This window comes from Cucumis sativus, chromosome 3, assembly GCF_000004075.3.
Source record: "Cucumis sativus cultivar 9930 chromosome 3, Cucumber_9930_V3, whole genome shotgun sequence".
Classification (NCBI taxonomy): Eukaryota; Viridiplantae; Streptophyta; class Magnoliopsida; order Cucurbitales; family Cucurbitaceae; genus Cucumis; species Cucumis sativus.
Window position 1 is genome coordinate 18795139 of NC_026657.2, and position 16778 is coordinate 18811916.

General features: G+C 35.2%; 1 protein-coding gene across 4 annotated transcripts; it reads left to right on the forward strand.

Moving 5' to 3' along the window:
• The first annotated feature begins 1858 nt into the window (after positions 1-1858).
• On the forward strand, positions 1859-16775 carry LOC101205462 (pyridoxal kinase). 4 transcript variants are annotated; one of them, XR_004215349.1, is made up of 12 exons: positions 1867-2221; positions 2565-2658; positions 2805-2909; positions 3157-3240; positions 3786-3859; positions 4121-4185; positions 4672-4735; positions 5409-5474; positions 7059-7115; positions 15054-15198; positions 15270-15323; positions 16374-16402. XR_004215349.1 is itself a non-coding variant. In XM_004149397.3 (12 exons), the coding sequence occupies exons 1-12, from the start codon at positions 2144-2146 to the stop codon at positions 16512-16514; spliced, it is 927 nt and encodes a 308-aa protein (XP_004149445.1). In that variant the 5' UTR covers positions 1883-2143; the 3' UTR covers positions 16515-16775. The 4 variants fall into 4 exon arrangements, 2 of the variants coding, with proteins under 2 accessions (XP_011651430.1, XP_004149445.1); XM_004149397.3 differs by having other exon boundaries at positions 1883-2221; positions 15154-15198; positions 16374-16775; XR_004215350.1 differs by lacking the exon at positions 5409-5474 and having other exon boundaries at positions 1859-2221.
• The last annotated feature ends 3 nt before the right edge of the window (positions 16776-16778 follow it).

The window sequence follows — 16778 nt, forward strand, 5'->3', positions numbered from 1 at the left end:
CATGGTCTATTAGTGATAGACTTTTAACGTTGATAAATTTTAACAGATTTTGTTATATTTATAAATTTTTTAATAAAATATTGTTATATTTTTAATTATTTTCTAATTCTTCAACATTTCTATATATCTTCAACTCCACAGATTTAAAAAATTAAAGAATACCTTTTATACTTTTCTCCATTCTCTAACGGTATTTTCATTCGATAGATTGAAAATAAAATATATACATTAATACCTCATGAGAAGAACTTGATAGATTTTGAATCCCCTTCGCTAATGGTTTTTTCGATCTAGTGATGCCATAGCTCATAACTTGTGACTGGTTCTTGTTATGCCATAGCTCATAAAATGGACATATCGATCTACATAATTTAAAAAGATAATTAAATAAATATAAAAAATTAAAAATATTCCCAAATGTATATCTCTATATATAACCTATAATTAAAAAGAAAAATTATTATGGATTTTAACTTTCTCTTTGGACATTGGCAAAATATCAAAGATCACAATAAGTAAAACTTTTCAAAAATTAAACAATTTCCAGTAAATGGTGTTGTGCATGCCTCAATGAATAAGTATAATGGTGTTGACAAAAAATTTCCCTAACAATAAGAGCATCAACCTTTTTGCCGATTGAAAAAGCTCACATTTTTGCCAACCGAAAAAGCTCAGCTTTTTTTCTTCGCATTGAACGAAAGAAAAAATGCAAAGCAAAAATCTATTGAAGAAGCTCACATTTTCACTGATTAAGAACCCACTTTAATATGGAATGTATGAGGAACTTGAAAAATTCACCAATTTGAGTGGTATGTATGAAGAACGCAGAAGAAAAGATAAACGAAAGAATTTGAAGCAGACGAACAAAAATGCTATTGAAAGACCTTTAGAAATTTCTAGGGTTTCAAAGTGTGACACTAGTGGAATATTTTCAATGTCGGTACGATTTGAAGGGGTTGTGAAACCGTTGGAGAGCTTAGGGGATGTGATATGTTTTCTTTTTCGGATTTGAAGAAAAATTAGAATATTCATCAGTTTTAATTGTGTGTATGGAGTTTTATTTAATAGGAAATTTGTGGTTTATTGAATAATTGTATTTAGGATTTAAGCTTTTCACTTAGGTATGGACATTTAAAACATTGAAGCAACAATTTCTTTTTCAGATTTTTTAGTTTTGCTATTTTATCAATTTAAAAATAAATTTGTCATTTATCAAAAGTGAACTTTCTATTTTACTATTATTCCTGTTAGCGCTTTCTTTTCTTCCTTTTAGATTCCTTTAATCCCTTTAAGTAGAGTTAGAATAATTGAGAGTTGACAAGGTTAGAATATGCACGACCAATAGATTGAGCGGAAGGAGAGGTAGAAAAATATCAAAAACAAAAGTATCAAATACAATCTCACTCACACTCACTCACACGATCCAAAATTTTAATTCTAACATGTAAAATTTGATAGAATTCATAATCAAATTTATGGGTGTAGATTAGTTAATTCTAATGACATGTTTACAACTGTAAACTGGTTAAGATGAATTTTTCCATTTCAAGAAATTTGAAATTAAAGGTGGATTAGAATTAGAGTTGGAATGATTGAAGCACCAAGCAAACAATGAAACTAGACTGCTCTAATTAAATTAATCCTAAATGATTAAAAATATAATTTGGACTAATTTCAAACATGAATCAAGTAATTTAAAGTTTTTGAAAAAGAAAAAAGAGAAATAAAAAAGTGATTCCCATATTTAGACGCAAATATAAAAAAAAGATAGAACTAAACTTAGCGAAAAGCAAATAAATAAATAAAATAAGACAACGTTCTGAACTCGCAATTTCACGGTGTTGTTCAACGGGCAGGACAAAAGGGCACTGGGCAGAGGCATTTTGGTAGTTTCATCCCATCTCTTCCAAATCTCCTACATAATTTCTGTCTCTACTTACGATCACTTTTCACTTCCCTCCCCCACCACCTCCCTCATCGTTGCTTCTTTTGCATTATTAAAACTTCCTCACTTTTCAGTTTCTTTCATTTTTCCTCAACAAAATTCTCTCTCAACTCTCATTTTCCTCCACCAATCTCTTCTTTCACGCATTCCGGTTTGTTGATTTCTTTAATCTCCACTTCTTCAGGCCTTCCGTAACGAATGTCGCCCCCAATCCTCTCCTTAGCTCTCCCGTCCCCCACTGGTCGAGTTCTCAGTATTCAGTCCCACACTGTTCAGGTTTGTTCAATACTTCACTACGGTTCCGGTTATTTTGGTACAATTTCATTTCAAACTCCATATTCACTTTGTTTTTGTTTCTTTCATTAGGCTTCTGTAGGAGTTTCCTTCAGTTCTGTTGCCAATTTGTATTGTTATATACTTAGACTTGGTGTTTTTGTTATAAGTGCTGTGTTTGTGGGAGGTTTGACTTTATATTTACTATCTTGATAATGATGTCTGATGTTACTTTTCTGCTTTGTGTATTTCTGTGGATTGTTTGTTCTTATATTGTTCTTGATTGGCTTTATTTCCGTGCTATTAGTTTTACTTCAATGGATTGTTCTATTGTCCGCTGCCGTAGGGATACGTTGGGAATAAATCAGCTGTTTTCCCTCTCCAACTATTGGGCTATGATGTAGATCCAATAAATTCCGTGCAGTTCTCAAACCACACAGGCAAGATGCTTCTATTTGTTCATTCAAATGGTCTTAGAACTCTGAGGCTTAATTATATAGGTGCCTTATGTCCGTATGCATAGGTTCTGGTTTGATTTTGTTGTGTTAGTGAAAGTGTATTATGGTTCCTTTTGAAAATAAAACAGGGTATCCGACTTTTAAGGGCCAAGTTTTGAATGGAAGACAATTATGGGACTTAATTGAAGGCCTTGAAGAAAATGAATTGTTGTACTATACTCATTTGTTAACAGGTACTTTAGTTTTTCACTAAGTGACTTTTGGTGTGGAGTATAATTTGGTGACTTTGCAATATGAGGACCTATGAATTGTATGTTGGCAGAAAATAATAAATGTCTGCTAGAAAAGGAGAACTATGCTAAACTATTGCCAGCATCACGTATAAAGCTCCTGCAGTAATTTGCATACTGTGAACATGCCTATTTTTATTTTTCAGTTAATGTGAGATTTGTTGTAATATGGTACCTATGGATTTTGCAGGATATATTGGTTCTGTTTCTTTCCTCAACACAGTGTTGGAAGTTGTCGATAAGCTTCGCTTGGTGAACCCTAAGCTAACATATGGTCAGATAAATTCAAGTTCATGGTGCTTCATTATCATTTGTCCATAATCATATATAGGTTTTGTAAATGTTTTCTTCGAGCTCTTGGTAACCTAGAACTGGTGAGCTGGGAGGATAATGTTTTCCCAGGAAAAAAAGCTGGGAGAATAATAATTTTCTAATGTGTTTTTGCACGCAATGGACAATCTTGTCCATGATTGATGATTCATTATCTTCAAGTCCAGAACTTCTTATATTGCCTTTGTTCCATGCATATAACGTATATGCTAGGGAAACAGAAACATTGTAATTTATAATGTGGAAAATTTTGAGGATTAGTCAACCACCTATTTAACCATCTCATTTTTTCTTTTTTGAAACGGAGACAAGCCTCTTAAATTATTATTAATAAAAGAGCCTTAAGCTCAAAGTACAAGAGTATTACACTAAGAGCAAGAGAAAGGAGAAAATTCAGTCTACATCTACAACACAAGCTAAAAAACAAATTCCAAATAGAAGAGATCAAGCTAAACAAAACCAACTCATTAAAACTAATGTTTTTTCCAGTATGTGATCCAGTGATGGGCGATGAAGGGAAGCTTTATGTTCCTGAAGAACTAGTATCTGTATACCGAGAGAAGGTGAGAAATCCAGCTCACAATGGCCCCTGGTAGTGCTTGATAGCTCATTCACTTAATCTTGACTTGACTTAGATTTTTCCTTAATTAGCATTGTCTGTTGAACTTTTCAATGTTTGAGTACTTTAGTATGTGGACCATTAAAAATGTAATTCTGTATCTCTGTGTGTTGGAAGCTAACAATTATTTATGCATCTGCCCTTTATATTTTCATTTTCATGTTCTTGTCCATAAATTTTTTTGATAAGTCCAATTCATGATTAGGTAATACCGGTGGCTTCAGTGTTGACTCCTAATCAATTTGAAGCTGAACAACTGACTGGGTTAAGGTAATTTGAATAGGATAGACATGATGTGCTAATGTTATTTTTACTGGTCTATGTAGATATATGGAAAGCGTATAACACACGTTTACTTTTGTCTTTTTGAATGTGTGCATGTGTTGGTGAAGTGCAAGAAAAGATACCTTTTAAACCTTATTAGTGTTTTACTGTATGATGTCTATACTTAAATCATGAAATTAAGTGCAAACTGGTATGGTTGGAAGTGGAGACTGGGGTTCCTTGTCTTTTTGATCGAGCCAAATTTGATACACCCTTTCTTGAATTCTTCTGAGTTTTTCTCCCACCTTCTGATCTTATTATTTTAGATTTCTCTATGTAATTCTATATAACAATTAGCTGTTTTTCTTTAAAACTCTAGAATTTTTAGTTTAAGTGAACCTCAATTTGTCTGATTTGCAAGTAGTTGGTACTTCAGCATCCTTTTCTTCCTTGTCAGATAGAGTGATTTTTGAGAATCCTTGCTTTTTGCAGGATCCAATCTGAAGGAGATGGTAGGGAAGCTTGTAACATTCTTCATGCTGCAGGACCTTCAAAGGTAAGAATTTCGAATGTGGCAATTGGCCTGCTGAGAAATTGATGGGCATAGGTATTTCTTTTCTTAAGGGTGCTTGTTAGTAGTCAGCCATTGTGAATTGGAGACATTGGAGGTCAATGAACTATTGTAGGAGTGATATCTTACAAGTGAATTTCACGTTCACAACTTGTGAAAGGTAGATGGCAATCGACACATTAGATGCCTGTCTCTGTTAGATAATTGATGCATCACAACCATAGTTTGGCTGTATGAATTGGATCGTGCAACAAAATAGTTGGAGGCCTGCGTACAATAATAGTCAATAAGATTTAATTACTGATGAGTTACGGATTTAGTTTGGAAGTAGTTTAAACATCTTCTGTTTTCCAGGTTTTCCAGACACTGTGTTGAGACAAAATTTCAATTGTAGGTGCTTATCCTTTTAAGAATTCCAATTTCTACAGCTCTAGTCCTAATTACTTAAGGCGGTTAGAACTTCTCCCAGCTTAGGGTACCTAGCTGTCGAACTGTGTTTTACATTTTAATATAATCCTAGCTCCTTTGGTAAACATAAATACGATCCATTATGTTACTGTCAACCTTTTTTGTAAAAATGTCAGACATCATTCTGAGTATTATTTCATGCATTGAATAACTCTGTTTTCTGATGATTAAGTCATGACAAACACCCCAGGTTGTGATTACGAGTATAAATATGAACGGTGAACTCCTTCTCATTGGCAGTCATCAGAAGAATGAGGTGAACTTTTGCATTAAGCTCTTGTAGTTTGTCTACAAAAAGACCCGAGTCATTTGGTTGATTCTTTTGTCTTCTTAAACTCCAAGCAAATTGTTTATGCATATGAGGTTAGATTCGCAAATAGACTTCATCATTATCACTGTCTGAATATTACCGAATAAGCTGATGTACCAAGTGTACGCTACTTTCCTAATCCTAGGTAACCTGTGCTTATGATGCTATGCTACACAGTATTCCAATCCTCCATTACTAGACATGGCAAAAGTTGAGACTGAAAAGAACCATTTCACTAAATAAGTTTATTTAGGTTAAAATATTATTTTACTTCCTGTGCTTTGAGTTTCATTGCTTCTTGAAACAACAATCTAAAATGCATTTACAACTTCCCTCTGTAATAAGCAAAATTTACTACTTTCTTTCTTTCTTTTTCTTTTAATTTTTTTTTATAATAGAGGTACAAATTCTTTTCAACTAAGATACAGTTGACAAGACTTTAGATTTAAGTTGAGCTCAGATAACTGAAATTTTGAAAGGACCATACTTTATTCCATCCATCCGACGTACGTTATTGGCATGTGAATGGTTCAGGAATTCATGTCCCTAGACTGAAAATTCATGGATCAACTCAAAAGAGAATGTGCTGTTGTATGGCTAAGAAAAAACCTACAAGAGGGAAGGAACCCTTACTGAAACTGTGTATTTTGATCTTAGAAAAGTTGTAACACTTAATGGTTTCTGGCCCTAAAATGATTCATCATAGTAGGGTCAGTCTTCATTCTTCAAGCTGCACGAACCCTATTTTACTCATGTAGACCTTTATTCACCTTTGCTCAAAAGATTTTTTGAGGATTGATTATTCGTATTCCGAGATGTCTATTTCAGTCTTTTATGACGATTAAATAAAACCAAAAAAGTCCCACGAAATTTTTGAATCTTTAACTCATAGCGGATGGTTGGGAAGGTTTTGTGGATTATGCAATGATTGACCATAAGAAAGCTTGGTATCGTGAAAGCTCCTACTGAAATGAAGAAACGAGCCTTTTCCCTACCTGAGATTCCCCTCCCCTTCATTTCATCCACCTTATTGTCTCTTTCACTACAAGCCCATTTCTGTAATGAAAATTGGTTGATTATAAAGTTGTCGGGCTGCATGGTTCCTTCTTTTGGGATTTAGGAAGCAGTACTTCATTTCCGTTATACATAGCCTTTTTTTTTTGTTGCATGAAGGGAGAAAACTGATTTTATATTTATTATTTGATGCTTTACAGTTGTATACGACACATTTTGTAGCCTTATGGTATGCCACTCTTATATGGGGAGCTGTTGTATTTTTTTAGTTTTATTCTCTGCCTTTGGTTTGATAGCTCGCTACTTTTTGTTTTTTGATCGTTATTAGGTCGTTTTCATGTTTGTGTTGCCTGGGTATATCTATTGTTTCAGTTGTATGCTGTATTTTCCTTAGTTCTTTTGCTTTTAGTATAATTCTCTTATACTTTGAATTTATTATTATTAATAAAGAAGTTTGTCTCCGTTTCAAAAAAATGCGCATGATCTAATTGCAGTAATTAAACCCTGATGTCGTAGGGCCAGGCTCCTGAACAATTTAAGATCATGATTCCCAAGATTCCAGCATATTTCACGGTAAAAAACCTCTGATCTAATTTCACTTGCAATGTTCATCTCTAACTTTTTTCAGCTGGACTGAGATAGAAAAGAAACTGTCCTTCTATCTAAATGATACAAGGAAGGCTAGTGCATCTCTGAATTATCATCTTATAGAATAATAAAAGTTTATCATAAGTAGTGGGCCTGAGGCAAGTGATTTATCAGAATTGTTTGAAAAGTGGAACCTTTAAGATTTAGTGTTTCTTGGTCAGTGCATCGATTCAAGATCTTGAAATGAATATTCAAGAATATCACCCTTGCTGTATCGGTTCCGTTATTTTTTAAAACATTTCCCAAGCTGGCAATGTATTTGAAAGTTATAATTCAACTGCTATGATACTAACGTGGTTATTGGGTGGAGCGGTCGTGCAAATTTAATTATATATCACCAACATTCCCCTCACTTGAGGGCTTGAAATATTGGAAAGACCTAACAAGTGGAATCAATTTTACCTTGCTTGTGGGCTTGAAATATTTAAAAGGTCCAACAAGTGGAAATCAATTTCAATTGGGGAGGAAACGACAATGCAGGAGGGCTTGAACACAGGATCTCCCTGGATCACTTGCTCTAATACCATATTAAACTAACAAATCACCTAAAAGCTTAAGGTGGTTGTTGAAAGCAAATTTAATTATATATCACCAACAAGCAAAGCATATTATTGTTGTTTTTAAATGGAGATAAACTTTATATGAGGAAGTATTAAAGGTGGTAAAAGAAAATAGACACCGAGTTACGTGGAAACCCATGTACCTGGAGAAAAACCATGATCTAACTTTCTTATTATTATCTCTTATGAATAAAAGATACTAAGGGGAAAAATATGACAACAAGCTAATGATAAAAAAGGGTGAACTTTCCTTGGACCAAGCCTACTAATTCTAACACTCCATCTCAAGTTGGGATGTGGATATCGACGAAACCCAACTTGCTAACACATGAATCAAAACTCTGTCTGAGAAGCTCCTTGGTGAGAACATCAACCTTTTGGCTCGAGAGGATGTAAGGAATGCATATGCTACCATTGTCTTGTCTTTCTTTAATAAAGTGTTGATCAATCTCCACATGTTTAGTTCTATCATGTTGAACTGAATTATTGGCGATGCTAATAGCTGCCTTATTATCACAAAATAACTTCATCAATACTTCATAGTCCTGATGAAGGTCAGATAAAACCTTTTAACAAATTTTCTCACACATCCCCAAACTCATAGTCTTGTACTCAACTTCAGCTCTACTTCTGGCTACACCCCCTTGCCTGTACTCCTCCAAGTTATGAGATTTCACTAGATAAAGGTGGATTTCCTATCAACAACTAACTCTGCCCAGTCAAAATCAGTATAGACCTTGATAGCTCTCCTGTAAGTCTTCTTTAGCAACAATCCTTTACCAGGAATTGCCTTTAAGTACTTTAAAATTCTGTTAATTGCCTCTATGTGTTCCTCATAGAGATCTTGCATAAACTGGCTAAGGGTACAACATAGGAGATATCTAGCCTAGTATGTGACAAGTACAACTTTCCCATAAGGCGTTGATATTTTTCTTTCTCAATCGGAACTTTATCACCGAAATTTCCCAGTCTACAGTTGAAGTCAATAGGAGTATCAACAGGACGACATCCCAGCATACATGTTTCAGTCAACAAATCAAGGGTATATTTTCTCCAAGATACGGAGATACATTTTTCTGATCTAGCTACCGCCATCCCAAGGAAATACTTCAGATTCCTAAATCTTTAATTCAAATTTATCACCCATCTTTTTGTTCAGTTGGATGATCTCGACGGTGTCTTCCTTAGATAAAACAATATCATCAACATAAACAATCAACATGAGAATCTTTCCAGTCTTGGAGACTTTCGTAAACAAAGTGTGATCAAATTGCCCATGACTATATCCTTGGGACTTGACAAAAGTAGCAAACCTATCAAACCATGCTCTCGGTGACTGTTTTAGCCCATACAAGATTTCTAGAGTTTGCAAACTCGATGATCAAACTGGGCTTCAGACCCTAGAGGGGGCTCATATAGACTTCCTCTTCTAAGTCTCCGTTCAAGAATGCATTCTTAACATCTAGCTGGTAGGGGTAAATCTTTATTCACAGCAACAAATAACAAGACTAACGATATTTAGAGTCTATAACTGCAGTTGTCAATCTTTATTCACAACTGGGGAAAAAGTTTCAGAGTAATTGACACCAGTAAACCCTTTTGCAACTAACCTGGCCTTGTGTCTGTCAAGAGTTCCATTTGTCTTGTATTTAAGTGTGAACACCCATTTACTTCCCACTGTTTAATGCCCTTTAAGAAGAGTATAGATCTCCCAAGTTTTATTCTTTTCAATAGCTATCATCTCTTTTATAACTCTAGTTTTCCACTTAGAGCACTCTAAAGCAGTGTGGATATTTTTAGGTATCATGGAAGAGTCAAGGTTGGTTGCGAAGGCTCTAAATTGTGGAGATAGACTCATAGGAAACATAGTTACAAGTGGGATGTTACTTACAGGTCCTGATTGCTTTCCTTAGTGCAATAGGAATGTCAAGAGAAGGATCATACTCATCAAGACTACCTAAATGATCTTGTTCAGTCAGATATCATCCGTTTTTGCTCTGACCTCAGATTCATCAATCTGCCCTTTTTTCCCATATCTTTAGGAACAACGATATCGAACATGTCATTCACGCTCATTTTACGATCAACACATGAGTCAATAGGATTAGTCATACTTTGATCTCATGGAGGTTCAGAGTCTTGGACTACAGCCGACTGATCAGTAGGAGACTCAATTTTCTTTTTGAGATTCCTCTTATAGTCGGTTTTCCAGGGAACTTGGTTTGTAGGTAGCACCATGCGATGAGGATCAAGGTTAGGTAAGATAATAGAGGTAGGATTGGTAGACTCTAAGGAATAGTTAGACTCTTCACTCACATTCTCCCCTTAAAGATGACTAATGGGAAAGATAGGTCAATCCTCTTGAAAGGTGACATCCATAGTGACTAAGTATTTATGAGGGTGGAAACATTAAATAGCTCCGTTGATGAAGGGGATACCGAACAAACACACATGCCCAAGCTCGAGGGGTGAATTTAGTTGGTTAGGTCTAGAGCTATAAACATAGGCTGTACACCCAAACACACGAATGGGAACTTCAAAAGTGATGCGGGTAGAGGGATACGACTCATTGAGAGAATCTAAAGGAGTTTGGAGGTGGATGACATGGGGGGCATCCTATTGATGAAATAAGTTGTAGTAAGAAGTAAGAACATTTTCCCACAGAAAAGAAGAAAGGGAAGTAAACAACACAAGGGAACATGCTACTTCCAAAAAGTGATGGTTTTTCCGCTCAACAACCTCATTTTGTTGAGGGGTGTAAGCACACAAGCTTTGGTGAACAATCCCTTTGGAGGATAGAAACTGACTAAGGGTATGGTTTTGAAACTCACGAGCAATTTTTGCATTGAACTGCGTTTCTACAGTGTGCTCGAAGCTTTGGAATATAGAGGAAACCTCAAATTTATCAGTGATAAGGAAGAACTAGGCAAGATGGGTATGATCATCAATAAAGGTCACAAACCACCGTTGGCCAGAGGAGGTAGTAACCTTTGAGGGACCCCAAATGTCACTATGGATAAGGATGAACGGTTGGGTTGTCTTATATGGTTGTGAGGGAAAGGAATTCGATGTTTTGTTTGAATATACACATTGCAAGATAAAAAAGAGACATCAATTTTAGGGAATAGATGTGGAAATAATTACTTCATGTACTAAGGGACTGTTTGGGCCCCAGTTTCTCACTGTTGGGTTAGGTTGGGTTACCATAACCCTAATCCTTGTTTGGGGCCCAATTTATGGAAGCCCTAGTTTTAGGGTTTCTATAATCCCCCTAAATCCCTTCCACACTTCTCCTCACTCTGCCATAACCCTTCCCCTCACTTTGCCGTAACCCGTGTAATACCCCGATTTTCTGCAACATCCTTCCCTCAATCCTTGTTGTCTTTTTCTTCTTTCCCCTTCCTCTCTGCGTTTTCCTCTTTCCCTTTCGCCTCTCCATTTTCCTCATTTTCCCTTCCCCTCTCTGTTTCCTATCTCTGTCATGATTCGTTTCTCTCCTCTTTTTTTAGTTTATGTTCAAGTTTCATAGCTATTATTCGAAACTTGTGCTCTGTTTTGTGCCAAATGAATGACGGTGACGAAAAGGAGAGGTTAGAATAGCGATGGCAGCTCGGAAAGTGGTTCGTATTGGGATTGCCCTAGTGGGATTTGGACTTGGGGTTAAATGAGATTTTCTTAGCAATTTTGTTTGTGAATTATAAGCTATTTTTTGAAAAATAGAGAGAGATGCTGTGTTTGGAGCTCTGTTTTTGGGGATGGGATTTTGTTGAAATTATTGGGTTTTGAATATTCATAATGTGTTAAGTTTTGTGGTTGGTGAGAAATGGGTATCAAAGGAATTTGCTTTCCAGATAGGAATCTTTGAGTAGAATTATATTTCTATTTTTTGAACTTCACATTTGGGTTAGGTGTTTATCTATTTTAAATCATTTTTGGTCTGTTTAGTATAATGGATAAATGTATAACTAAATTTCTCTATGGATATATAGGAGGGTTTTTTGTTATAACTTATAATTAAGGTTTCTTATTGATGTTTAATTTGTAAGAACGGGAGAAACATAAAGATTATTTGTGTGTGGGAAAAATCCCTTTTTCGTTGGAGTTTAAGCAAATGGGATGAAGAGAAAATTCCAAAAATATACGAAGAGAAGTTGAGTAGAACCAAAGCAAACTCTTGACATAGCAATTTGCAGTTCTATGAACACTCTTAATTAAAGATATAAAATTATTGTCAATTTAGTCAACTGAATAAACCTTGTCTACAAAAATTATATACATAAATAAGTTTTGAGAATTCGCCATTAAAGTTGTGTTTGAAATAAACTAAAAAATTTAATTGATACGAGAGTTTGATTGTTTAATAAAATTGGTTGTGAATGTATTTATTAAAATCACTTCTTAATTAAACATTCATTCTTAGAATTTTTTATTTATTCATAATTTGATGTTCTTTAAACTTCTAAGCTAAATTTTGAAAATAAAATAAAATATTGGATTTAATATGAATATATCACAACACTACCTACATAATCTTTTTCCCAAATACATATTATCATAAAACTATCATAACACTATCTACATAATTCTTTCCCCAAACACATCTTATCATAACACTATCATAACTCTACCCACATAACTCTTCCCCCAAACACATCTTATCATAATACTACCTTCATAAACCCTTCCCCCAAACACAACTTATCATAACACTAGTTTTATCATAACTCTAACCCTTCCATAACCCAACCCTTTTCCCAAATGACCCCTAAAAGTTTGGGTGACCCAACCGGAAATGCTACACGTACAATCTTGTTTAGAAATAGTAAATATTAAGATAGTAAACTAGTCCTAGAATTACTACTAGTAGAGGTGTCATCGTTAAGAAGATAGAGTCCCCTGCTATGTTGGACAGTGCTAATCATCCTCCCTAAGCTCAAGTCTTGAAAAGAAACAAAATCAGGTAAGAAGTGGCTTTGCAGTTCAACTTACGAGTAATCTTGCTTATAGATAGTAAATTATAGGAAATCCTAGGTGCATGCAACACATTTTGGAGAGAGAACCCCTCAAACGGAAAAGTTTGTCCCTTCCAGCAATTGGAGCTAAGGAACTATATGCTATTTTGATCTTTTCATTACTAGCACATGGAATATAAGAAACAAAATTCTCAGAGGAACCTGTCAAGTGATCTGTAGTACCTGAGTCTAGGATCCAGGGATTTTTCCCATCGACACTGATAAGATTAAGGGACTGAGGCATGTGTGTTTGTTGGGTATTCCCTTCACCAACAAGGCTATAAATGTTTCCACCGTCTTCCCGTAAATACTTTGTAGGTAGGACCATGGGACGAGGATCAAGGTCAGGTAAGGTAACATGGGTATGATTGGTAGACATGGGATGAGATGGAATATGTAGTTTCCAACATTGATCCTTAGTGTGCCACGGTTTCTTGCAGTGATCACATATAGGGATCGGTTTCCCGTTGTTCTTCTCACTATCATGGGTAGAGGATCTAGCAACGAAGTCAGTAGCAGGAGTTATAACATTCATGGCATTCGTGCGGTCTTCTTCAAGACAGATTTCATAACACACTTCCATCGAGGAGGAAAGGGGTCTTTGGCCTAGTATACAACCACAAACAATGTCAAACTTGGGATTGAGAATTGCGAGAAAGTCATAAATTTGATCCACCTTTTCAAGTCTAGCATACTTTATGCTATCATTCGGAGTATCCTATATTGTCTCTCTACACAGGTCCATCTTTAGCCAGAGTAGGGAAAGTTTATTGAAGTAGGAGGTTCCATCCAAAGTTCCTTGCTTGTAATCGTGGACTTATTTCCTCACTATATACAAATGGGAGACATTCTGAGACTTTGAATTGAATTTTTAAGTGGTGTCCCTGGATCCTTCGCAGTTGTTGCATAAAGTAGAGGCTTGCCTCTTTGTGATTTCATACTATTAATCAATATGGATCGGAAAAATGAGTCTCCCCTTCTTCAGAAACGTTCATGGGCATCGCCGGGTGGGGGATGGAGAGTCTCCTCTACAAGAAAACTGAATTGGTGACATCCTTGAAGAAATGCTTTGATCAATTGAGACCAGGAAAAGTAATTATGATGACCATTCAGCTTCTCTCTTGGAAAGATGTATGTAGATGGTGCCAAAGAACTAATTTTATAATTTGAGGACAAAATAGGGTGCGAAGTTATCGGGTTCTTAAAATACATCAGTAAGTCGGTTGGTTTGGATTGTGTCGAAGTTTCACCAACTTCAAACCTTGATTTATTATGGAGTTGATTGATCCTAGTGCCATAGATATGCAGCTGCAGTAAAGAATTAGACAACAACGCGTGAAATAAGGGCCGTGGTGTGTGGGTGTGCGGCTGGATTTGAGAAATCAAGTGGGAGTAAGCCGGCTGAATGGTGGAGGAATTGGATGGTGGCACGTGGGCGTACACGCTAGGCAGCGATTGCACGTGGTGGAAAGGATGGGCATGTGCAGCTGGCTCTAACGGTAGGATGGAACTACACACCGCGGCTTTTGAAGTTGTTGGAGTAGTTTTTCCATTGCAAAGACGACGACGTCTGCGTTCAATCCAGCAGGGTGTGGCTTCTCGTGGCTAGTGTTGGTTTCATCAAGTTCAATGTCTAGGGTTTCATCTTTACCCCGTTCTGATACTAATATTAAAGGCGGTAAAAGAAAATAGACACCGAGTTATGTGAAAACCCGAGCACCGAAAGAAAAACCATGATTTGACTTTCTTATTATTTTCTCTAAAGATATATAAATAGACAACAAGCTAATGATAAAAAGGAAAAGACAAATAGGGTAAATTTTTCCTTCGGCGTAACCTACTAATTCTAACCCACTAATTTTAATAGGAAGGATTCAACCAATACCCTTAGTGAGACATGTTCGTCATTAGTCGGAGAATTTGTAAAGTCCAAATGGTTTTCTCGTGAGTCAAAAGTTTTAAGTTTATTTTGTGACCTACCCATGTCTAACACACATCGGACAATTGTTAGAGCTGCTGTGTTATACCGTACCGTACTTTTTAGCATGTTGATAGAATATTTTGATGTCCCCTCTCTTTTAGTTTGTTTTTATAAAAAGTAAAGGTAAGTAGTAGGAAGTTGTTTTCAGAAATTTCTTTTCTTCCGTTTTCTCTATAATACAAGTGGGAAGGAGGGATTTAACCCACGGACCTTTTGGTACTTAGCACATACAAATAACAGTTGAGCTAAGCTTTTGTTGGTACCTTTTTTCCATCTTTGACCGAAATACGATACTTCTTGAATATCATAGGTTTTTCTCCTGATTCGTAGGATCGTAGCACTCAATCCATTGGTTCATATATCTGCGTTGGTGGTTGTTAGATTGACGCATCTTCTGAATGCATTTGTAGGGAACTGGAGATCTTACGACCGCACTTATTCTTGGTTGGAGCAATGTAAAATCCATAAACTCAATTTTTGTTTCCAGAATCGATTTTCATTAAATAACAGTTCATTTTGTTAACAGAAATATCCTGAACGCCTTGATTTGGCAGCAGAGCTTGCAGTATCAAGCTTGCAGGTCTTTCTTCTCCTCCTCCCTTTTCGTTTCTTCAATTATTTGCTTTTGAGATAGACACCTTTTTGTTTATCACGTGTTTTTGTTTATTTTTAGTGTCATCATTGGGGATGAAACATTCCACCATCATCATCATTGTGTGTGATAGTTGGATTTTTAAAATTAATTTTACGAACACTCTCGCGCTCAAATTCCTAAGTGAGCCAATTTCAAGGGCTCACATTTGAGAACGATTTTTTTTATGGATAAAATTTTTACCGATTTGTAAAAATAGCAAAAAAGTTTATGATAATAAGACTCGTGTCATTATATTTTCTAAATTACAAAAGTAGCAAATTTAAAAGTCGATAGCCCTTTGATAGCTCTCTAGCAGTTGTCTAATATATCTAATTATTTGTCATATTTGTAAAAGAGATGCTATGGGTTACTTTTTTCTAAAAAAATTTGTCATCGGATGTAATGTTTTTTTCTTTTTTTTTTTTTTTTTTTTTTGGCTTTTGAAAATTGTACTGATTAATGCTAAAGCAGGCACACACAATAATAAGTGATTTGCTAAAAGTTTAGGAACACAAACGCAAGCAAGCACATATTAATTGAAACATAAATTTATTATCAATATACATTTAGGAAGAAAATTTAAAGTTAATTAGTCTATGTATTTTGCATACTTAAGATATGATCAAAATATATGATTTCTCATATAGTTTACTATTCTCCTCTATTCATCTGGCTTACAAATGCCTTTGTAAATAGTTGGAGTGTTAAAAAGTGTTTAAAGCCATGGTTGTGATTTTAAAATTGTTAAAAAATTTCTTGCATTTTCCAAAATCACTATGATAATATGATACATGTATGTTTTCATTCTTTGCAAATTTTAGATTATATGGAAGTGATTAAAAGTATGTTTTTAGATTGATTTTAAAAAGAAGAAAGTGTTTGTGAAGATTTTAAAATTCACTCCCAAATATGCATATGAAGTATTATGTAATAGATGTCTGTCTAATCGGTGTTAGATACCAATTTAAAATGTGGGGTTGTGCATATGATTTGCAGGCAGTTCTACACCGAACAATGAATGATTACAAAAGTGCAGGACATGATCCTCAATCCAGTAGTTTGGAGATTCGATTGATTCAAAGCCAAGATGAGATTCGTAACCCAAAAGTTGAATTCAAAGCCCAAAGATACGATTGAATTTGATGTTTCTTTTGCAATACCTTTCTATAGGTATATTTGATTCAAATGACTTTAAATTTCCTTATTTCAGTTTGTTGGCCCACAAAAGTAATAATTTCAGCATTAATTCTGCTCAAAACCTGACTTAAAAGACCCCTTGGGGATTAAGGTTGAAAATTATACATTTTTAGGTTTATAGATATTACCATGTATGACACATTCACAATAATATCTTTTGATTGTTTATATATATAATTTTAGTCCTCTTTTTAGTTTTAATAA

What these genes read in the sequence shown, in the direction of transcription:
- LOC101205462 (XM_004149397.3), top strand. Translation starts at nt 2,144, where the DNA reads ATGTCGCCCCCAATCCTCTCCTTAGCTCTCCCGTCCCCCACTGGTCGA. An exon ending in TTCAGTCCCACACTGTTCAG is followed by an intron (nt 2,222 to 2,564) that starts GTTTGTTCAATA and finishes CCGCTGCCGTAG; the next exon opens with GGATACGTTGGGAATAAATC. An exon ending in GCAGTTCTCAAACCACACAG is followed by an intron (nt 2,659 to 2,804) that starts GCAAGATGCTTC and finishes AAAATAAAACAG; the next exon opens with GGTATCCGACTTTTAAGGGC.